Below are 23,940 nucleotides of genomic sequence, written 5' to 3'. Positions count from 1 at the left end.
TCTGCCTGCAATGCAGGAGTCCTGGGTTTGATCCCTATGTTGGGAAGATCCCCTGGAGAAGGGACTAGCTAACCACTCCAGTATTCTTACCTGGAGAATTCCATGGACAGTGGAGCTTGGCAGGCTACCATCCATGGGGTCGCAAAAAGTCATACACGACTGAGCAACTAACACTTTTACTTCATTTTCAGCATAGTGCTGATATCAATTTTGATGCTGATAGTGTACTTATTTATTATGCTGCTACTGCTAAGTCGCTTCAGTCATGTCCGACTCTGTGCGACCCCAGAGACAGCAGCCCACCAGGCTCCCCCATCCCTGGGATTCTCCAGGCAAGAACACTGGAGTGGGTTGCCATTTCCTTCTCCAACGCATGAAAGTGAAAAGTGAAAGTGAAGTCACTCAGTCGTGTCGGACTCTTAGCGACCCCATGGACTGCAGCCTACCAGGCTCCTCCATCCATGGGATTTTCCAGGCAAGAGTACTGGAGTGGGTTGCCATTGCCTTCTCCAACTTATTTATTATACTTATTTATAAATAAGAGTACTTATTTATTATAAATAAAATATTAACATAAAACATAAGAGGGCATTTAACCCAAAATCACAATAAAAAATGCCTTATCCTGGGGATGGAAGATATTTTAATTTTGGAATTTATTAATATAGGTTATCAAATTAATATATCAATGATACAGTCATTAAATAGTCAAGAAATAATGACAAAATGAAATAAAATTAAAAATCACTTCTGATTTTTAAAAATATTATACATTATATAAAAGATTTTTAAAATACTCCATATTCTGCTATATGTATTTCTAGTCAGGTGCCCTACATGAGTGAAGGATGAATGATAAACAGTGAGTAGAATAGGAAAACAAAAATTCAGAAACAGTTCACAACACTGCAAATAAACAAACACCAAAAGGTGATATTTTCCCCTATCAAATAAAAAAAGGAAAAACAAAACAAAACAAACTCCTCTCATGTTAGTAATGTAATGTGACAAAGGAAGACATAAAATAGATGATAGACACATACATTATTTATGCTTGGTTAGGTTTCTGGGATATACTAACTCCATGCACTATTGACAATAATTGTAATTATAGTGGAAATTAGTAAAATAAAGAAAAAAAAGTGTTATCTGCTAATATATTACAGGATTCTTAAAACTGAATGCATTATTTAGATTGACCATTTTACTTCTAAAAATGTCCTGCTGGAAGAGTGTTGCTCTTCTCTAAAGATTTATTTACAGTGATGTTTACAGTTCATCCTGGAGAAGGAAATGGCAACCCACTCTAGTATTCTTACTTGGACAAGTCCATGGGCAGAGGAGCTTGGTGGGTTACAGTCCATGGGGTCACAAAGAGTTGGACACGACTGAGTGACTAACACTTTACAGTTCATATGAGTGAACTTAAAAACTAAATAAAATAAATTATAAAAATAAGATTGTGTCAGATGCTGTTAGCTTCTTATCCAAAATTCATTGCTCATTTTCTTCCTTATTAACATAACATTTATTTAATTCTGGGTGGTAAAGTGACCAGTCTCAAGAACTGATTCTTTTTTTTTTCTAATTTTATTTTATTTTTAAACTTTACATAATTGTATTAGTTTTGCCCAATATCAAAATGAATCCGCCACAGGTATACATGTGTTCCCCATCCCGAACGCTCCTCCCTCCTCCCTCCCCATACCATCCCTCTGGGCCGTTCCAGTGAACCAGCTCCAAGCATCCAATTGGTCTTATTCTGTTATGGCAATCTCATTTTTGTTTGCCAAGTACTCATGTCCTAGCATCTGATGCAATTTTGAGATACTTATAATGCCCAACTCTGGTTAATATGATACAAAAGATTCAAAAGGAAATCTGTTGGGGAGCTTCTAGGAAAACGTGTGTGTGTGCTAAGTCACTTCAGTTGTGTCCAACTTTTTGCGATCCTATGGACTATAACCCACCAGGCTCCTCTCTGTCCGTGGCATTCTCCAGGCAAGAATACTGGAGTGGGTTGCCATGCCCTTCTCCAGGGGATCTTCTCAACCCAGGGATCAAACCTGTGTTTCTTCTGTCTCCTGCATTAGGCAGGCAGGTACTTTACTGCTAGCGCCACCTTCTCCCCTTACAATATTAAGCTGCTTTTTCCCCTGCCCCTTCTTCCTAACTGACTATGATGTAAGGATGTAATGCTTTCAGTTATGGTAACCAAAAGACCACAAGCATGAGGAAAAAATAGCAAGGTGCCCAGGATGTTGACAACATTCTGCCCAACCAACACCAAGGTTTCTTGCTTCCAGATTTTATTACATAAGTAAACGTGTTTATGGTTCAAATCAGTTTTAAGTTTTATGTTATTTTTAACTTAGTACATCCTAACTGAATAAAAGATTGATTTGCCCACAGCAAAGCTGGGACTCAAATCCATGTGCATCTGTCTCATGTTTATTTTTACTGAACCACTGTGACTTTAAGCAAGACACATATCCTCTTTGAGTCTTAGTTTCATCATCTAAAATGGGGTTTATAATACCTTCTTGGTGGGAAAGACAGCCAAATGAGATAATGCACATGAAAGCTCTTTATAAAGCACAGACTGCTATACAAGCACAAGCTATTTATATGTAAAGTTGTTGGAAGAACACAGTATTGCAGTTAATTCATTTTTTTCTGAGCTTTATAGTAGTGCTAAAACAAATTACAACCAAAGAGATGATTAGACACTTCATCATGGGCTAATTTTGAGAGTTCGGTAACAAATAACAGTTTGACAGAAAGACCTGTTTTTTCCCCTTGGAGAAGTTTGGGTTTGTAAATATGGGTGACTTATCTAATACCTTGTTCTTATAAAAGTGCTGAGACTTCTGATCATGAAGATCAAGGTGATATTTAAAATAGATTTTATCAAGCCAAGCAGCTTATTCCATTGGGTCCATCCTAATGTCCAGCATGACTGAACTCTTGGTGATCATTCCTTGGTCTTGAGATCCCTTATAAATCATGTGGGTACCCCACTGTGGTATAGAATGTTATGTGTAGAGGAGTTAAAATTAGAATTAGTGCTTGTTTCTTGATATCCCTGGACCTTAGTCTCTATTTGCAAAATAGGTAGAAAAGAGGCAGGCTAAATAATTACTACATTTTGTTTCAGTCAGGGGATCATGTCACTCTCCAACCTGTGAAGTGAAGTGATAGTTGCTCAGTTGTGTCCTACTCTTTGTGACTCTTGGACTGTAGTCTGCCAGGCTCCTTGTCTACGAAATTCTCCAGGCAAGATTACTAGAATGGGTTGCCATTCCTTTTTCCATAGGATCTTCCTGATCCAAGGATCAAACCGGGGCCTCCTGCATTGCAGGCAGATTATATACCATATAAGCTACCAGGGAAGCTCAAACCTAAAACTCTCTGAAGGATTCCTGGTGCACTTAAAAAAAAATTTCTCAACATAAACTTGAAGAGTCCCCATGATTTGGCAATATCTCTCTCTGAGACTTCATTATGTACTACTCTGTCTCTCACCCAACAATCATCAGCTGTACTTACATTCTTCCTCTTCTTTGAACATTCCTAGTTCACTCTCACCTTGGAACTCTGTAGTAGTTCTATCCTCTTCCCAGAAGGCACCTCCTTAAAAAGGCATTCCTGTACTACATGATAGGAGCTAACCAGTCATTCTGTATAAGATCACTGTAATTTAATTCTTGTCATACTTCCATATCTATGTATGTATCTTTTTCACTGTTTCACTAATTTACTTATGATTGATTCATGTGGAGGTTTTGACAGAAAACAGCAAAATTCTGTAAAGCAATTATCCTTCAATAAAAAATAAATAAATTTAGGAAAAAAGGTAAGGTTGGTGAAGGCAAAAAATTTTGTTTTGCCACATCCACAGTGCCTAAAACCATGCCTGCCAGTTTGTAGGTGTTTAAACTATCTCCCAAAAAAGAAATGAAAACAGGCAAAATGGTTGTCTGAGGAGGCCTTACAAACACTGTGCAAAGAAGAGAAGCACAAAGCAAAGAAGAAAGAGAAAAATATACCAAACTGAATGCAGAGTTTCAGAGAATGGCAAGGAGAGATAAGAAAGACTTCTTAAGTGAACAACGCAAAGAAATAGAGAAAACAATAGAACTGGAAAGACTAGAGATCTCTTCAAGAAAATTAGAGATACCAAGGGAATATTTAATGCAAATGTTAGTCACTCAGTCATGTCTGACTCTTTGCGACCCCATGGACTGTAGCCTACCAGGTTCTTCTGTCCGTGAGATTCTTCAGGCAAGAATATTGGAGTGGGTTGCCATTCCCTTCTCCAAAGATGGACACAATAAAGGACAGAAATGGTATGGACCTAAGAGCAGCAGAAGAGATTAAGAAGAGGTGGCAAGAAAACACAGATGAACTATACAAAAAAGGTCTTAATGACCTGGATAACCTCAATGGTGTGACCACTCACCTACAGCCAGAGATCCTAGAGTGTGAAGTCAAGTAGGCCTTAGGAAGCATTAGTAGAAACAAATCTAGTGGAGGTGATGGAATTCCAGTGGAGCTATTTCAAATCCTGAAAGATGATGCTGTTAAAGTACTGCACTTAATATGCCAGCAACTTGGGAAAACCCAGCACTGGCCACTGGACTGGAAAAGGTCAGTTTTCATTCCAATCACAAAGAAGGGCAATGTGAAAGAATGTTCAAACTACCACACAATTGCACTCATTTCACATGCTAGCATGGTAATGCTCAAAATAATTCAAGCTAGGCCCCAACAGTACATCAACTGAGAACTTCCAAATGTACAAGATGGATTTAGAAAAGGTAAAGGAACCAGAGACCAAATTGCCAACATCTGTTGGATCATAGAAAGAGAAAGGGAATCTAGAAAAACATCTACTTCTGCTTCATTGACTATACTAAAGCCTTTGACTGTGTGGATCACAACAAACTGTGGAAAATTCTTAAAGATATGAGAGTACCACACCACCTTACCTGCTTCCTGATAAACCTGTATGCAGACCAAAAAGCAACAGCTAGAACCGGACATGGAACAATGAACTGGTTCCAAATAGGGAAAGGACTACATCAAGGCTGTATATTGTCACCCAGCTTATTTAACTTATATACAGTCAGGTCAGTTCAGTCACCCTGTCATGTCCAACTCTTTGAAACCTCATGGACTGCAGCATGCCAGGGTTCCCTGTCCATCACCAACTTCCAGAGCTTGCTCAAACTCATGTCCATTGAGTCAGTGATGCCATCCAACCATCTCATCCTCTGTTGTCCCCTTCTCCTTCTGCCTTCAATCTTTCCCAGCATCACAGTCTTTGCCAATGAGTTAGTCCTTCCCATTAGGTGACCAAAGTACATCATGTGTACAGATATACAGAGTACATCATATGAAATGTTGGGCTGGATGAAGCTTAAGCTAGAATCAAGATTACCAAGAGAAATACCAATACCCTCAGATATGCAGATGACACAACCTTAATGGCAGAAAGCAGAGAGGAACTAAATAGCCTCTTGATGAAGGTGAAAGAGGACAGTGAAAACACTGGCTTAAAACTCGGCATTCAAAAAACTAAGATTATGCGATCTGGTCCCATTCAGTTCAGTTCAGTTCAGTTGCTCAGTCGTGTCCGACTCTTTGCGACCCCATGAATTGCAGCATGCCAGGCCTCCCTGTCCATCACCAACTCCGAGTTCACCCAAACTCATGTCCATAGAGTCTGTGATGCCATCCAGCCATCTCATCCTCCACTGTCCCCTCTTCCTCCTGCTCCCAATCCCTCCCAGTATCATAGTCTTTTCCAATGAGTCAACTCTTCGCATCAGGTGGCCAAAGTACTGGAGTTTCAGCTTTAGCATCATTCCTTCCAAAGAAATCCCAGGGCTGATCTCCTTTAGAATGGACTGGTTGGATCTCCTTGCAGTCCAAGGGACTGTCAAGAGTCTTCTCCAACACGACAGTTCACAAGCATCAATTCTTCAGCGCTCAGATTTCTTCACAGTTCAACTCTCACATCCATATATGACCACTGGAAAAACCATAGCCCTGACTAGATAGACCTTTGTTGGCAAAGTAATGTCTCTGCTTTTCAATATGCTATCTAGGTTGGTAATAACTTTCCTTCCAAGGAGTAAGCGTCTTTTAATTTCATGGCTGCAGTCACCATCTGCAGTGATTTTGGAGCCCAGAAAAATAAAATCTGACACTGTTTCCACTGTTTCCCTATCCATTTCCCATGAAGTGATGGGACCAGATGCCATGATCTTAGTTTTCTGAATGTTGAGCTTTAAGCCACCTTTTTCACTCTCCTCTTTCACTTTCATCAAGCGGCTTTTTAGTTCCTCTTCACTCCAGTCCCATTGCTTCATGTCAAATAGATGTGGAAACAATGAAAACAGTGACATATTTTATTTTCTTGGGTTCCAAAATTACTGTGGACAGTGACTGCAGAAATTAAAAGACGTTTGCTCCTTGGAAGAAAAGCTATGACAAACCTAGCCAGCATATTAAAAAGCAGAGACACCACTTTGCTGACTAGGTTCATATAGTCAAAGCTATGGTTTTCCAGTAGTCATGTATGGATGTGAGCGTTGGACGATAAAGAAGCCTGAGCACCGAAGACTTGATGCTTCTGCACTGTGGTGTTGGCAAAGACTCATGAGAGTCCCTTGGACAGCAAGGAGATCAAAGCAGTCAACCTTTAAGGAAATTAACCCTGAATATTCACTGGAAGGACTGATGCTGAAGCTCCAATACTTTGGCCACCTGATGCAAAGAGCTGAATCATTGCAAAAGACCCTGATGCTGGGAAAGATTGAGGGTAGGAGGAGAATGGGGTGACAGAGGATGAGATGTTTGGATGGCATCATCGACTCAATGGATATAAGTTTGAGCAAACTCAGGAGATAGTGAAGGATAGGGATAGGGAAGCCTGGTGTGCTGTAGTCCATGGGGTCGCAAAGAGTAGGACATGACCTAGTGACTGAATAACAATGAACAAAACCAGTAAGTGATTGCTGAATTAATAGACAACTGCAGAAAATATGTGAGTGTGAAAAAAATCTGCTGGCTGTCTGCTCCCAACCTTTGTGTCCTCAACTTCAGTCTCAATTTAATACCACTCTCAGTTTCTGGGATCAATGGGGACCTGAAGCAGAAACAATAATGCAGCTCTGCAAATCAGGGTTGAGTATATAATTCCTGCCTTGTGGGTTGTTTTGTTACCAACTGGGATTCTAGACCCTTCCTAGTTCCCCATCAGTGAATCCTCTCTTGCAGTTTCCTCAGTGGCCCAGTTCCTCTATACAGAGGCCATATTTCAGCCTACTCAGTTCTCTCTTTTCCATTCCCAAGACTTGATAGCTGGCTCCTGAACCCCAAATGAGTGGATCTTGCTTTAGTTGACATATGTCTATAATACTTAACAGCCTTCTTAAGCCTTTGTATTATATATCTCCTCTTGAGATACTCCATTATCTCATGGAATCCTCACCTGCCTCTGATGCTGCCAGGTTGAATTCTTAATGGAACTGTGAATGCTATTGTCATAATCTTTGGATTTCATATGTTTTATTTGCTAAACCTATTAGCCACAGATTGGGTTGACTCTCCTAATCTTGGACTTTCTTGGTTGCCAGTTCTGCTTTTCTAGGATGTAACAGAAATAAGTATCCTGACCAGGGGTACTTACCTTGGAGAGCTCTTGTCCAGGTCCACACAGTTGGCAAGTGACACACCGTCCCCATTGGTCCCAGTACTCATTTTCTTGGCAATCCATGGTGGGAAGGCTATGGGCACAGAATACAATTATGGAACAAATGGAAAGGATCTCAAGGCAAGTAGTGGCTTCCATCTCAGTTGGTTTATGGACCTCTTAGTCTATTCTCTGGACCTGGGTTAGAAGGTTTGAGGAAGCCAAATCAAAACAGCTAATGCCTAGATAGCACTAACCATGTGCCAAGAAGTCTTAAATGGTTTAAATGTAATAATTCAAGCTTTAAAACAACCATATCATAAATTATTATTAACCTAATTTTGAATATGTGAAAAATGAGACATAAAGGCCAAGGAATTCACCAATGTTCATACAGTTAGTGGTTGTAACACTTGCTGAACTGGAAAGAAAATGATAAGACAAGGAGCTGGTATCTGCCTAGAAACTAGAGTATAGCCACAATCTCTCACATGTTACCAGCTATCAACAGTTTTGAAAGCACTTTCATACTCATTATATTTGATCCACATAACATTCATGTTGCAAGCAATAGAGATTATTATCCCTTTGTGGATGAGAAAGCTGAAGCATGGTTCTCTTTTGCCAAAACTGTCTCAAGTACCTTTGAAGACAACTAGCTGTCATTGCTTCTGTCCTTGGAAGCGTGGGAGGGGAGAATGATCCAGCTTGAAGAAATGTCCTGGTACATCAAAGTGCAGAGAAAAGGAAACACTACTCAGATAACAGGTTTCAAAATACAAATGGTATAGGGCACTGGCACTAGCATTGGTCAAAGAGTTGGGAGATATCGGTTCTATCCTGGATACAGGTTTGTTGAGGACTAATAAGCTTCCTCAGGATATGGGACTTTCAGGGTTGAAACTAGGACAGTCTCAGGTAAACTGGGATGGTTGGTCAACTTACTTGGCTCTTCTTTCAATCTATGATTCTGTATGAGTCACTTTATTTTTTCTGGCTTCAGTTACTTAATCTGAAGAAAGGGGTCGGTACGTTCCTTACCTACCTTATATAGTCCTTGGAATGATTAAATGAACTAAGGTCCATCAAAGCATTCTGAAGGATTTGAGAAGTTATACAAAATAAGATAGAGTTGAGTATATAGAGAGGTAATTTTCTACAAAGATGAATTTTACTGTAAGTAACTGATACATGGGGCTTGCATTGCTCAAAGAGAAAGGTGGGGTGAGGTTCTTTTGTTCACTCCTTAACCTCATACCACGGTGAACTTAAGGTGGTTTCTCAAAGTATATAAAATCCTAAATGTGTACTTCCAGTCAGAAGAGAGGAGAGTGTGTATGTATAACTTGTGCTAGATACCATCATTCCTCCCTTTAAAAGTCCCCAGTAGCAATGGAGTAAGTTTTCCTGTCTGGGATTCTTGCTTGAATGTACCTTTTCCCACGATCAACTGGGCCATTCTTTCCCATTTCTTAATTCAGAACAAAGTAGACTACAAAATCTATTTTTTACATAAGCTTAAGATGCCCCCGTCTGTTGTTTTTATTATTGACCCATAGTGTCAGCCTCAGTAGGCACACTCCCCTCCCTACCCCGCATCATGTCATTAGGAACAAGAACTATCAGTGGTCTCACAGCTCTCATGACAAGATAATTAAGTGTCATGGGCACAGGGCCAGAATACTGGTCTGGGCAACTCCCCTGTATCCTATTCTTGCCCACAAAAACAGAAAATCATTGGCAGGAGCCAAAGAGCAGTCATGCCCTTATGATAAGCTCCCAATATAGGCATCTGAAATCTCCATAGCATCTGTTTCTGCCCTTTGGGTATCTGAGACACTTTATTATATTTGGTATCCAGAGCCCCTTCCATCTAATAAATGTCATGTGGCATGAATCTTAATATGTCCCTCTAACCTTGGCTTTGAGACCTGTGAGTAGGCAAGTTAGGTGTATGGCCAAATCCCCATATCAGGCTCCAGGGAACAAACATAGGGCTTTTTTTTTTCCCTTCTACTTTGTCAAACTGTTTATCCCAAGCAAGCAAATTAAACTGTCTTTCACAATAAGTTTAACAAATTACCTTTTTTAAAGAGAAGCCACAATGACTCTGATCTGTTATGAAGAGGTCATGGCTATGAGTAAAATTGTCTAATAATGGTTAAATTATTACCAAGGGACAAACTCAGGCCTTATGTCAAGTTCTTCCCTGTGGTCAGCAGTGTCCTGTAGTACATGTACTGCCTTTTTATTTTAAGAGAAGGTGAGAGAGAATAACTAAGTTTTGAGAAAATCATAGCTACTCTGAGGTGCCCTATAACTGCAGCTAGACACTCTTCCAAAGTATCCCAGAAGATACATCTGAATCCTCCAAACTGCTGTATAAGTCAGCAACATAGATGGATCTATAAAATTTTGACATATGTATGGATGTGTGCTAAGTCACTTCAGTCATCACTGACTCTTTGCAACCCCATGGACTATTGCACACAAGGCTCCTCTGTCTCTGGCATTCTCCAGACAATAATACTGGAGTGGGTTGCCATGTCCTCCTTCAGGGGATCGTCACGAACCAGGAATATAACCCACAGTTCCTGTGTCTCCTGCATTGCAGGCAGATTCTTTACCATTGAGCCACCAGGGAATATACTCATACAAATGCTTCCAGATAAAGATAAAAAACCTTTTCATTACCTCAGCAGACTCTCTCATACCCCTTCCCAGTCAATGCCATTTCCTTCTCTGAAGTAATTTCTATTCTGACTTCTATCACCATTATTAGTTTAACCTGTCCTTGAATGTCATGTAAATTTGATTCATATGAGAGCCTTCTTTTGTTTCTGGCTTTCTTTGCTCAGTACAACATCTGTGAGATTTACCCATGACATTGTGTATAGCAACATTTATTCCTTACCATTGCTGTATAGTATTCCACTGTTTGGATATGCCATAATTTATTTTATGTGTGTTTTTTTTTTTCTTTTGGTTGATGGGCATTGGGCTGTTTCTTTCTTTTTTTTAATTTTATTTTTAATTTAAATTTATTTATTTTAATTGGAGGCTAATTACTTTACAATATTGTATTGGTTTTGCCATATATCAACATGAATCCACCACGGGTGTACACATGTTCCCCATCCTGAACCCCCCTCCCACGTCCCTCCCCATACCATCTCTCTGGGTCATTCCAGTGCACCAACCCCAAGCATCCTGTATCCTGCATCAAACCTAGACTGGTGATTCATTTCTTATATGATATTATACATGTTTCAAAGCCATTCTCCCAAATCATCCCACCCTCTCCCTCTCCCACAGAGTCCAAAAGACTGTTCTATACATCTGTGTCTCTTTTGCTGTCTCGCATATAGGGTTATCATTACCATCTTTCTAAATTCCATATATATGCATTAGTATACTGTATTGGTGTTTTCCTTTCTGGCTTACTTCACTCTGTATAATAGGCTCCAGTTTCATCCACCTCATTAGAACTGATTCAAATGTATTCTTTTTAATGGCTGAGTAATATTCCATTGTGCATATGTACCACAGCTTTCTTATCCATTCATCTGCTGATGGACATCTAGGTTGCTTCCATGTCCTAGCTATCATAAACAGTGCTGCAATGAACATTGGGGTACACGTGTCTCTTTCAATTCTGGTTTCCTCAGTGTGTATGCCCAGCAGTGGGATTGCTGAGTCATAAGGCAGTTCTATTTCCAGTTTTTTAAGGAATCTCCACACTGTTCTCCATAGTGGCTGTACTAGTTTGCATTCCCAACAACAGTGTAAGAGGGTTCCCTTTTGGGGCTGTTTCTAATTTGCGGCCATTTAGAATAAAGTTGTTACACTATGGTCAAATGATTTTCAAAGAGAGTGCCAAGACAATTCAATGGGAAAGCAATAAGCTTTTCAAAAAAACATATTGTGACAACTGCATAGTCACATGAAAAAGAATCAAATTGGACTCTTATCTCATACCATATATAAAATTAACTTAAAATGGACCAAACCTCTAAATGAAAGATATAAAACTATAAAACTCTTAAAGGAGTTTTTATAAGGAAACAAAAATGTTTATAATTAAATTTTTTTCTTATAGGAAAATATAGGTATAAACCATGATCTTTGATTAGGCAATGATTTCTTAGATCATAGCACCAAAAGGAACACAACAAAACAGGAAAAAAATACATAAATTTTACTTAACCAAAATTTAAAACTTTTGTGCTTCAAGGACACTATCAAGAAAAAGAGGGAGAGGGTGGGAAGATTTGGGAGAATGGCATTGAAACATGTAAAATATCATGTATGAAACGAGATGCCAGTCCAGGTTTGATGCACGATACTGGATGCTTGGGGCTAGTGCACTGGGACGACCCAGAGGGATGGTATGGGGAGGGAGGAGGGAGGAGGGTTCAGGATGGGGAACACATGTATACCTGTGGCAGATTCATTTTGATATTTGGCAAAACTAATACAATTACATAAAGTTTAAAAATAAAATAAAATTAAAAAAAAATAAAAAGACAACCCACATAACAGGAAAAAAAAAAACAAAACTGTAAGTTATAGAGAACTGACAAGCTATATGAAGGGCTTCCCTGGTGGCTCAGACAGCAAAGTATCCACCTGCAATGCAGGACACCCAGGTTCGATCTCTGGGTTGGGAAGATCCCTTGGAGAAGGGAATGGCAACCCACTTTAGTATTCTTGCCTAAAGAATTCCATGGACAGATTTTGCAGGCTACAATCCACGGGGTCCCAAAGAGTCGGACACAACTGAGTAACTAAGCATGAACACACAAACTATATATCAATGTATGTGTGTATATACACATATATATATATATAAAATACACATGTATAATGTATATATTGTAATAAAATATATATATATTATATAATATATATATTGTAATACACACACACACACACACACACATATATATATATATATATATATATATATATATATATATATATAATGGGCTTCCCAGGTGGCACTAGTGGTAAAGAAAGGGAAAGGGAAGTTGCTCAGTCGTGTCCAACTCTTTGTGACCCTGTGGACTGTAGCCTACCAGGCTCCTCCAGCCATGGGATTCTCCAGGCAAAAATACTGGAGTGGGTTGCCATTCCCTTCTCCAGGGGATCTTCCCGACCCAGGGATCAAGCCCAGGTCTCCTGCATTGAAGGCAGATGATTTACCCTCTGAGCTACCAGGGAAGTAGTGGTAAAGAAACTGCCTGTCAATGCGGGAGACATAGGAGATACTGGTTCAGTCTCTGGGTTGGGAAGATCCCCTGCAGGAGGGCATGGCAACACACTTCACTATTCTTACCTGGAGAATCTCATGGACAGAGGACCCTGGCAGACTACAGTCTATAGAGTTGCACAGAGTCGGACATGACTGAAGTGACTTAGCACACACTTAGCACATACAATATGGAAATCTTATGACTCAACAATAAAAGGACAAATAATCTAATTAAATATTTGAATATACGTTGCTCAAAAAACATATTAAAATGGCCAATAAGGACAAAAAAAAAAAAAAAGATGCTTTAACATCATTAGCAATTAGAGGAATGTTGATCAAAATCACCATGAATACTATTTCATACCCACTAAAGTGGCCATAATAAAAAAAAGGGGGATGATTAAATGTTGGGAAGGATGTGGTAAATTGCAACTTCATATACTGCTGGTAAATGTAAGCTGGTGTACTCTCTTTGAAAAATGGTTTTGCAGTTCCTGAAAATATTAAACATAAAGTTACCATGTGATCCAGCAATTCCTATCTTTTGTTATATAACCAAAATAAATGAAAATACATATTCACACAAAAATCTGGACATGAATATTCTTAGCACCACTATTCATAATAGCCCAAATCGTAGAAACAACTCAAATATAAATCAACTGATAAGTGGATAAACAAAGTGTAGTCTGCTGCTAAGTCACTTCAGTCATGTCCGACTCTGTGTGACCCCATAGACGGCAGCCCATTAGGCTCCTCTGTCCCTGGGATTCTCCAGGCAAGAATACTGGAGTGGGTTGCCATTTCCTTCTCCAATGCATGAAAGTGAAAAGTGAAAGTGAAGTCGCTCAGTCGTGCTCGACTCTTAGCGGCCCCAAGGACTGCAGCCTACCAGGCTCCTCCGTCCATGGGATTTTTCAGGCAAGAGTACTGGCAATACAATTAAATATTATTTAGCTAGAAAAAGGAGTGAAATACTCAGTAAGGACTACAACATGGATGGACCTTGTATAATGCTAAGTGAAAGAAGCCACACAAAAGGACAAATACATGATTCCATTTATATGAAATATCCAGAATAGACAATTCACAGAGGCAGAAAGTAGGCTAGTAGTTGCCAGGGGCTGAGGGAAGGAGAGAATGTGAAATAACTACTCAATGGGTACTGTCTGGAACTAGATAGTAGTGATGGTGTGTGATTTGGTGAATATGTTAAAAAAAAAAAAAAAAAAAAAAACGGTGAACTGTACACTTTACAAAAGTGAAATTTATGACCTGAGAATTATAGTTCATAAAAATCCTAGTTCTTCAGCGTTTCCTTTAATACCTTGAACTACCCTATATCATTCTATTAGACAATGCTTGTTATTCCCCAAATTAAAACTTAAAAAGGTATTATGAATATTCTTATATATGCCTCCAAATGATTTTTAATGCAAAGTTATCTATTAAGTGCTGTTTGGGTTATTGATTGGGTTTAACCAGAGGGGCTGACAAGTGGCAAGATGACTAGAGTATATCCTTATTTTGTCTGTCTTTGTCATGTGACTGTTCACCCTGTCTATCCTCTTGTCCTGATCCTGTCCCCTTTGAAAAAAATAATCTAGAAAAATAAGAATGCAAGTTGACAGGGAAAAGGATAAGCAATGAGAATGACATTAATAGTAATTCCCACATGAGCTCATGGTGCCCTGAAAAATTGACATTGCCAAGTTTCTGCTGATATTAGGTACTTAAACTACTGCCAGTGCAGCTGCCTTTGGCCACAGCTTGTGACTGCTGTTCTTCTCAACTTGCACATGCCTGTGGGATGAAACGTGCTTTCTCTATCTAGGACGGGTGGGCAAAACAGGATGACAGGTCTAAATTAAGAACTCAGGACTTAATGGAAGATATTTGCCTTGCCTGGGCAGTGCAGGAGATGTGAGATTAAAGAGGATGAGGAAGACAGCAGGTGGTCCATGCCCTGCCCATTCCTCTCCTTGTGAGCCTACCCAGTCACCCACATGCAGGGGACTGGCAAAAATCAAAGTAGGTGCTCAGTGCGGGCTTGAGAATAGTAATTTCTTTGAAAATCAAGCTTCTAATATGTGCAATGCCTTCATTATTTCCAGATGTTTGGCCTATAATCCAGATGTTTTATCACTTGGTGCTGGCTCTCAGCCTTCTCTTTCTTGGCATGGCTCAGGGCCACTTCTATCCCAGCTTTCTCTTGCCCATAATCTGCTTCCAAACTATCAAACTTCATATCTTCTTTCTGCCCACATATTTGTGAATTCTGCATTCCTCAGAATGGTGAGTGGTCCCAGGTCTAGCTGTGCTATCAAAAGTGTATTCCTCCCCATTGCTGGACTCAAGGTCCCCAATCATACCATGAGGATTTGGTCAAATCTTTGACTAGTGGTTCTCACCTAGTGCATCTTGGGAATTCCAAAAAACATATATATTTCGTTTGCATTTCTGAGATTCTGATGTATTTGGAATTTTTAAAAATTCAGGAGGTAATTCTCATGTACAGCCAACTTTGAAAGTCATCGTTTGTTTTTTCTGTTTTGGTTCCTCAACTCAACTTGTGGGATCTGAGTTCCCGAACCAGGGATCAAACCCAGGCCTCCAGCAGTGGAAGTTCAGAGTCCTAACCACTGGGTAGTTAAGGAATTCCCTGAAAATCATTTAAGACCCTTTTTGGCTCTTGTACATTTTTCCTGAATATTAGGTGCAGTCAGAAAAATGCAGTCTAAATGCAGTCACATTTAGAGGGAACTTGATGAGGGAGTAACTTGAGGCCTACTCATTTATTTTTCTGGAAAGAATAAGTAATAGTGTGACATGGGCTGAAGGTGGAATGATCCTTTAAAACATGTTAAATCATGTCACTTCCAACCTCAAAATGCATTGATGGCTCTCCCTACTCAATAAAACTAAAGTCCTCATAATGGCCAATGAGGCTTTAGGTGATCTTCCTATCTCCCCATCACCTCTTTGATCCCATAATCTACTCTTCTTCCTATTATTCTCTTAACTCAAACCATGCCAACCTCCTTGCTCTTCCTGAAACTAACCTGAAAATGCTCCCACCTTAAGGTCTTTGATACTCACTGTTCCCTTAGTCAGGCATGTGTTCCCCTAGATATGTACATCACTACTTTCCTCACCTTCTTCAGTTCTTTGATCTTATAATATCTTCTTAGGGAGGCTTTTCTAACCACCCTCTTAAAACTTCAACTTCACACCATATTCCCTATGTCTTTCTCCTGTTTCATTCTTCTCAATTGAACTTATGACCATCTGACACATTTTATATCTTACTTATTTACTTCTTTATTGCTTGTTTCTAACACAACTAAAATGTAAGCACCATGAGATCATGGTCATTGTGTTTAGTACTTCATCCCCAATGCCTAGAACATGCCTGGCATACAGTAGAGACTAAATAAATATTTGTTGAATGAGTGAATGGTAAACATTTACAAAAAAAAAAAAAAAATGGTAACAATCTTCTGGCCTAGTGAAAGGTTTTACAATTGGAAAGGGTTTCATACCAGTTAGCTCAATAGTTTCTTCCAATAACTCTGAGAATAAGCCATGGATTGTTATCATCAATTAATGGATTTTTAAAACAGAGGCTTAAAGTGAAAAAAAATACCTCAAATACACTGAAGAATCATACAAAAAAGATCTTCATGACCTAGATACCCATGATGGTGTGATCACTCACCTAGAGCCAGACATCCTGGAATGTGAAGTCAAGTGGGCCTTAGGAAACATCACTATGAACAAAGCTAGTAGAAGTGATGGAATTCCAGTTGAGCTATTTCAAATCCTAAAAGATGATGCTGTGACAGTTCTGCACTCAGTATGCCAGCAAATTTGGAAAACTCAGCGGTGGCCATAGGACTGGAAAAGGTCAGTTTGCATTCCAAACCCAAAGAAGGGAAATGCCAAAGAATGTTCAAACTACCACACAATTGTACTCATCTCACACCCTAGCAAAGTAATGCTTAAAATTCTCCAAGTCAGGCTTCTAGGGTATGTGAACTGTGAACTTCCAGATGTTCAAGCTGGATTTAGAAAAGGCAAAGGGAAACAGAGATAAAATTGCCAACAAATCGTTGGCAATTGTTGACCCATCAAATTGTTGGATCATCGAAAAAGCAAGAGAGTTGCAAAAAAAAAATCTACTTCTGCTTTATTGACTACACCAAAGCCTTTGATTGTGTGGATCATAAACTGTTGAAAATTCCTAAAGAGATGGGAATACCAGACCACCTTACCTGCCTCCTGAGAAATCTGTATGCAGTTCAAGAAGCAACAGTTAGAAGTGGACATGGAACAACAGACTGGTTCCAAATCAGGAAAGGAGTATGCCAAGGCTGTATATTGTCACCCTGCTTATTTAACTTATATGCATTATTTAACTTATTTACCTTATAATGAGAGTATATGATGTAAAATGCCGTGCTGGATGAAGTACAAGCTGGAATCAAGATTGCTGGGAGAAATATAAATAACCTCAGATATGTAGATGACACCACCCTTATGGCAGAAAGTGAAGAAGAACTAAAGAGCCTCTTGATGAAAGTGAAAGAGGAGAGTGAAAAAGTTGGTTTAGAACTTAACATTCAGAAAACTAAGATCATGACATTCAGTCCCATCACTTCATGGAAAGTAGATTGGGAAACAATGGAAACAGTGACAGACTTTATTTTGGGGGGCTCAAAAATCACTGCAGATGGTGAGTGCAGCCATGAAATTAAAAGATGCTTGCTCCTTGGAAGAAAAGTTATGGCCAACCTAGACAGCATATTAAAAAGCAGATACATTACTTTGCCAACAAATCTGTCTAGTCAAAGCTATGGTTTTTCCAGTAGTCATGGATGGATGTGACTATAAAGAAAGCTGAACACTGAAGAATAGATGCTTTTGAACTGTGGTGTTGGAGAAGACTCTTGAGAGTCTCTCAGACTGCAAGGAGGTCAAACTAGTTAATCCTAAAGGAAATCAATCCTGAATATTCATTGGAAGGACTGATGCTGAATCTGAAACTCCAATACTTTGGCCACCTGATGGGAAGAAGTGACTCATTGGAAAAGACCCTGATGCTGGGTAAGATTGAAGGTAGGGGGAGAAGGGTTGAGAGAGGATGAGATGGTTGGGTGGCATCACTGACTCAATGGACATGAGTTTGAGCAAGCTCTGGGAGTTGGTGATGGACAGGAAAGCTTGGCCTGCTGCAGTCCTTGAGGTTGCAAAGAGTCAGACATGACTGAGCACCTGAACTGAACTGAAATTTATTTAACTAGCATTAAACAAAGCCAGGACTCACAGGTAATTTAAGACTTATGATTATGACATGCTTTCCAAGGCAGTATTGAACTCTAAATTAGGGAATGGAGGTCCTCCCAGGCTGTCACTTAAATTTACTATTTCCTCAGTAATCTTATAGGGACAAAAATATTTTCTGAACATTCATCTGTTCTTTAAAGAATGACTAGATAGGTTTTCTGCTCAAGCCCTAGGAGATAAGTGCCAGGACAAACATGGTAGCACTAGGAGCAGAAAGGAAGTGATGATGGGAGATACAGATCTTACAAGGAAAGTCCATAGGACTCTACAATTACATGGACATGAGAATCGAGGGAAAGACACAAGTCAGAGAAGATTCTAAAGGTTTCTGCCTGGGAAGCCAGGTTAATCTTGGGACCACAAAGAGTGCAAAAGGGGAGTTCCTTTTTAGTTAAAAGCAATGACAACAACAACATACTTAGTATTAAATTGTTTTAAGTTTGGAAAGTTGGAGTAAACAAAGGAACATGTCAGTGGTGGTGCCCAACAGGCAATTAAAATATGTAGAACATAGGTTAGGGCTAGAAATAAGTCAAATGCATAAAAATACCAGCTCAGTTCATGGATGCACATCAGAATTATCTGGGGTACTTTAAAACATAGGGCTTCCCTGTTGGCTCAGATGGTAAAGAGTCTGCCTGAAATGCAGGAAACCTAGGTTTGATCCCTGGGTCAGGAAGATTCCCTGGAGAAGGGAATGGCTATCCACTCTAGTCTTCTTACCTGGAGAATTCCACGGACAGAGGAGCCTGGCAGACAACAGTCCATGGGTCACAAAGAGTTGGACACAACTGAGCAACTAACACTTTCACTTTTAAAACATACTTAAACCTTAGATGAATTAAAAAAAAAAAAAAACTTTTGGAAGGTTAAGCAGCATTGGCCTAAGTAAATCACAACAGAGGCTTGATGAGCTAAGAACAATGTTAAGAATGAAACACTAATGGACATCCATATTTGAAGCTGGAAGAAGAAGAATAGCCAGCAGCAACCAAGAAGGGAAATCCAGGGAAGAAAGAATAGAACCTGGATGGGATAGTACAGGACAAAGTTTTAAGAAGTAAAAGATAAGCAATAGTGTCAGCTGTTGGTACAGGTAGGTGAAGGAGCATCAGGACTGGAAATGCATTATTTTGTTGGTATGTGACAAAAGTAGATTGTCTTTTAATATTCAAATATATCACAATATGTGCATGGAATAGAAATAATTCAGAGACCACAGGTGGTTGTTACAGTTTTTATCAAGCTTCTCTTTTCATTTACAAAGTGGTTGAAATATTTCAACTGTTAGTGATAGCAATGTTTGGTCCAATACTGTTGATTAGTATATCAACAGAGGAGAATAAAGAGAGCTAGCAAAGTTAAAGATGTCACAACTATTTACCTTGTTTTTTATTCCAGTGTACAGAGCAACAGATAATGACTCAGCAAGAATAAAGATGCTGGGGTAGAAAAATAAAATAAAATTTTATTAAAAACAATTGTCACTGTACAGATAGAATTAATATCCAATGGGGCAATTCTAATTCATCCAAAAGCAAATGTTAACCATGTGAGTTAAAATCTTTCTCCTTCAAAACATGTGAAAACACACAATAAAAAAAAGCACAAATCTAAAAAAGACAAACATAACTTAAAAGACTGTAAATTGAGGGGGGGCATGCTAAAATGTATATAAATATGTGGTTAGTGTCTGGAAACTGCTGAAAAAATTGTTAAAGGGAGTGGGGAAGAGAAAAGTGTAGCTAAGAATATGGTGATATAATTAAGACCAGCCATCTTTGGGCTGATTATGAAAACATATCCAGTTCAGTTCAGTTCAGTCGCTCAGTCATGTCTGACTCTTTGTGACCCCATGAACAGCAGCACGCCAGGCCTCCCTGTCCATCACCAACTCCCGGAGTTTACCCAAACTCACGTCTGTTGAGTCGGTGATGCCATCCAACCATCTCATCCTCTGTCATCCCCTACTCCTCTTGCCCTCAATCTTTCCCAGCATATTAGGAAAACAATGATTGCTAAAATAGTTTTCCCAAGTATGAGCAAGGGTACAAAAACTACCCTGGATGATGTTCAAGGGATAAATGAAATAATGTATGTGAAAGTGCTCTGGAAACTCCAAATTGTGCTACACATATGAGGGGTTGCTATGAGTGTTGTTTCTATTCCACCCAGAGTTTGGGAGCAAAGGACATTGAAGAGAGGCCACAGGTCAGACAAACAACCAATACCCCAAATCACTGCTTTTGTTCCCCAGTGTCCCTAGCCAAAGTGAGTCACATTCATGTACTGACCAACACAAGATACCATGAAATTCTGGTATCATTAAAAGCTACCTACATCACCAGCAGTAGGCTTCCCAGGTGGTTCTAGTGATAAAACAAACAAACAAAAAACCCCACCTGCCAATTCAGGAGACTTAAGAGACATAGGTTTGATCCCTGAGTCAGGAAGATCCCCTGGAGGAGGGCATGGCAACCCACTCCAGTATTCTTACCTGGAGAATCCCCATGGACAGAGAAGCCTAGCAGGCTACAGTTCATAGGGTCGCAAAGAATCAGACACAACTGAATTGACTGAGCATGCACATGCATGCGTGCACACACACACCACCAGTAGTACTAGGTGACTTCCCAAGGAGGATATACTCTTGACTGAGTTCTCCCAGCTGAAAACTGGATTTGTAATATGATTTTTTTACAGGGTTAGGAACTCGATAAAACTCATTCAAGTGCTCTCATTTCTGATTTTTATTAATGTTCTTTGGTCTTGCCCCATATTCTCTCCACCCTGTCCAATTTACCAGACTATCTGGAATAGCTTTATCTCTCTGAGGATGTCAATAAGAACAGTGCTTTTTCTCACAAAGCAATCTAAATTCTATCATATGCACTATCTCTTCCTCACAGGCCAGAAATATCCTAAGGAAACAGACATACAAACTGATAAGCATTTGCAAGCACAGCTCAGGGCTACTTATCCTCACAATATGAATGGGAGAATCAGTCCATAGAGTGAAGCCTGTCTGTACAGGATGAGATATTGATGCCAAAATATTGCTTGACTTTTATTTTTTAGGCTGCCTAAGGAAAAGATAGGTGGCGGGATAGTGGGGGAAAGGTGAAACTGATATAACAAGAAGTTCATGATCTCATATGTAAATGTACATCCTATAAAACAATGTTCAGTATTGTACAATCTTAGAATTAGACAGAAATTCAAAAGTCATCTTATTCCCAAAGGTCTGTTGCTCAATAAAGAAATGCCATCCATATCTACTTGAACTCCTTTAGTAATAGGCAGGCACCTCAGTTCATTATGTTTTTTTTTTTTTTCCCTCATCTTTGGTAACTGGCTAAAACTTCAAACCATCAAATAATTGAAAACATTGTCATGGAATCTCAAAAGGATTCTTTAAGACAACCTAACCTCATTTCCTTGATGATCCAGATGGGGAGACTGAGGCTCCTCTAGAAAGTATAGAATTTCTCTTCATTTACATAGCCAGTCAGTGGCAGAGCCAGGACTAGAATTCGAAGCCTCCAAATTTAGGACCTAGTATCAAAAGTAAAACAAAACAAAACTGACCTTGGAGTAAGAAAAATCTGGTTTCCAGTTTTTGCTCACTTACTAACTCGATGATTTCTAGCAAGTTTCATTTTCTTTGGGCCTATTTGGCCACCTGTACAATTAAGACCAGAAGACCTGGACCTTCCCTAGGGTTAAGTAGTCAGTGGGATTATGTATTTGAAAGTACATGGCACATAGTGGGAATTTAAGAAATAATAAATTACAAAGGAACTTGTCACATTCATCCATCATGTTCCTTTTAGTGTTTCCCATCACTTTGAATGTACCACCACCACTCCAACTTACATAGCTTAAAATCTCAGAGTCTTATTTGACATAACAGCAAGCTATAAGAGTAAAGATGGAATAATTTTTGACCTGGGAATGAAAGATGAATGAGAATCTGGTCTTTGGTTTTCAGATCTTTGAGGAACTATCCTGAAGAGACTGAGTAGACTTCTCTGAGTGGCCCCAGAGAGAATGACTAGAACCTCTGGAAGCCACAGGAATACTGAGTTTAGCTTAACAAAAGGAAGAACTTTGGCAGAGTCAGGGCTTTCTATGACGGGAATGGACTCTCTCAGAGATTATTAAGTACATTCCCTCTGAAAGTATTCAGGCAGAAACTAGCAAAGATTTTATAAGGTGTAGTTAATTGGAGTGAAAGAAAATTATGATTCATAAAAACCTACTATGCATCAGATATCATGCTAGACATTTTACAAGGATTACTTCTTTTAATCCTTTCAACAAACTTATGATATGGATACTATTCTCCCTCTAAACAGTTTTGGAGAAATTCGTATTTCTCAGTGGGCTAGCTACCTGCATAATAAGTGAGTAGTAGGAACAACGCTTTGCTGTATCAATCTGGTTGGCATTAAATGCAGTAGTACTTCATTTCTTGTGTACAAAAATCACACTCCCAGGACCTATTTCTAAATGTCCTATGAGTACTGTTTTGGTCCTGGTTGGAAATAAGGAATAATTGATATGCTTAGGATCACAAACAGCAAAAGTAGCAGACTCAGAACTTTAATAAGCTGTGTCTAACTCAGAAATTGGATACCCTTTCTATTTGTACCATCCACAAAAATGGATGGAATTAGTGGAATACACAACATTTTAAAGTCTAAACCAACCCCAAAAGATATTGAATCTCTCATTCTTCTTTTTTCAATCTCATGTAATTTGTTAACTTCCAAATTCTGCAGATTCATCTTCTGTGATATCTTGTTAAATTCATTGCCTCATTTCCATTCCCATAGTCACCACCTCCAGGGTCTCATTCCCTCTCTGCATCTGGTTTATCTACCTCTCATGTTTTCCTATTCCAATTAAGGTAACTCATGTTTACCAGATTATTCTTTCTGAGACACAGATTTGTCTTCTTCCTTTAGCTCAGAAACTTTCAATGATTTTCCAAAGTCTGATGAATTAAAGAGAAAATCTAGCATTCAAAAGTCTTCCATGGTTTGTCATCAATCTACCATGGCAACTTTAACTTCCATTTTCCACCTAATTGTAATCTAAAATCCAGTTCAGCTGGTGTTCTTTTCACAAGCCCAGAGCTTCCCTTACTCCAAACAGTTGTTCTTGTTTTTTTCTCTGCTTGGACTGCCATCTCTCCTGTTTCCACCTGTTGAAATCCTATCTGTGTTTCATGGCTCATCATAAATAATAATAATAGTTAACATTTATAAAGTGCTTATTTTGGTCCAGCCACTGTGCTAAGTGTGTGCAATTATTTCACACAGATTATCTAATTTAATTCTCACAGAAACTTAATAAAGTAAGCTCTATTATTATCTATGGCTTTAGCCTAGATTAAAACAGAATTCAGAGAGGGTGTAGTAATTATGCTTGATCAATGTCACACAGTTAATAAATGGTAGGGATGGGATTTGAGTTCAAGTAGTCTGGCTTTGCAGCTCTGAAAGGTGCTAAAATGTCAAAAAAAAAAAAAATTCAAAAACCCTTTCTGATTTTCTCTGGCTTAATTAGATGTGATCCTTATCTGACAACATCAAAACATTTTGACAAGATCTTTAAAGCTTATCTTATT

General features: G+C 39.1%; 1 protein-coding gene across 4 annotated transcripts in view; it reads right to left on the bottom strand.

The window, feature by feature from the left end:
- The window catches only part of EDA2R (ectodysplasin A2 receptor), a 127,848-nt gene that overhangs the window by 76,068 nt on the left and 27,840 nt on the right, over positions 1–23,940 (bottom strand). For 3 of the 4 annotated variants that reach the window (XM_070785235.1, XM_070785236.1, XM_070785233.1), the window contains exon 2: positions 7,700–7,796. In XM_070785235.1, coding sequence (XP_070641336.1) covers positions 7,700–7,786 — 87 coding nt within the window. In that variant the 5' untranslated portion in view covers positions 7,787–7,796. Of the gene's footprint in view, positions 1–7,699; positions 7,797–19,689; positions 19,748–23,940 lie in introns of all 4 variants that reach the window. The other variant, XM_070785234.1, reaches the window with a different exon arrangement.

Source organism: Bos indicus, chromosome X, assembly GCF_029378745.1.
Source record: "Bos indicus isolate NIAB-ARS_2022 breed Sahiwal x Tharparkar chromosome X, NIAB-ARS_B.indTharparkar_mat_pri_1.0, whole genome shotgun sequence".
NCBI classification, from domain to species: domain Eukaryota; kingdom Metazoa; phylum Chordata; class Mammalia; order Artiodactyla; family Bovidae; genus Bos; species Bos indicus.
This window is presented reverse-complemented; position numbering and strand designations above follow the sequence as displayed.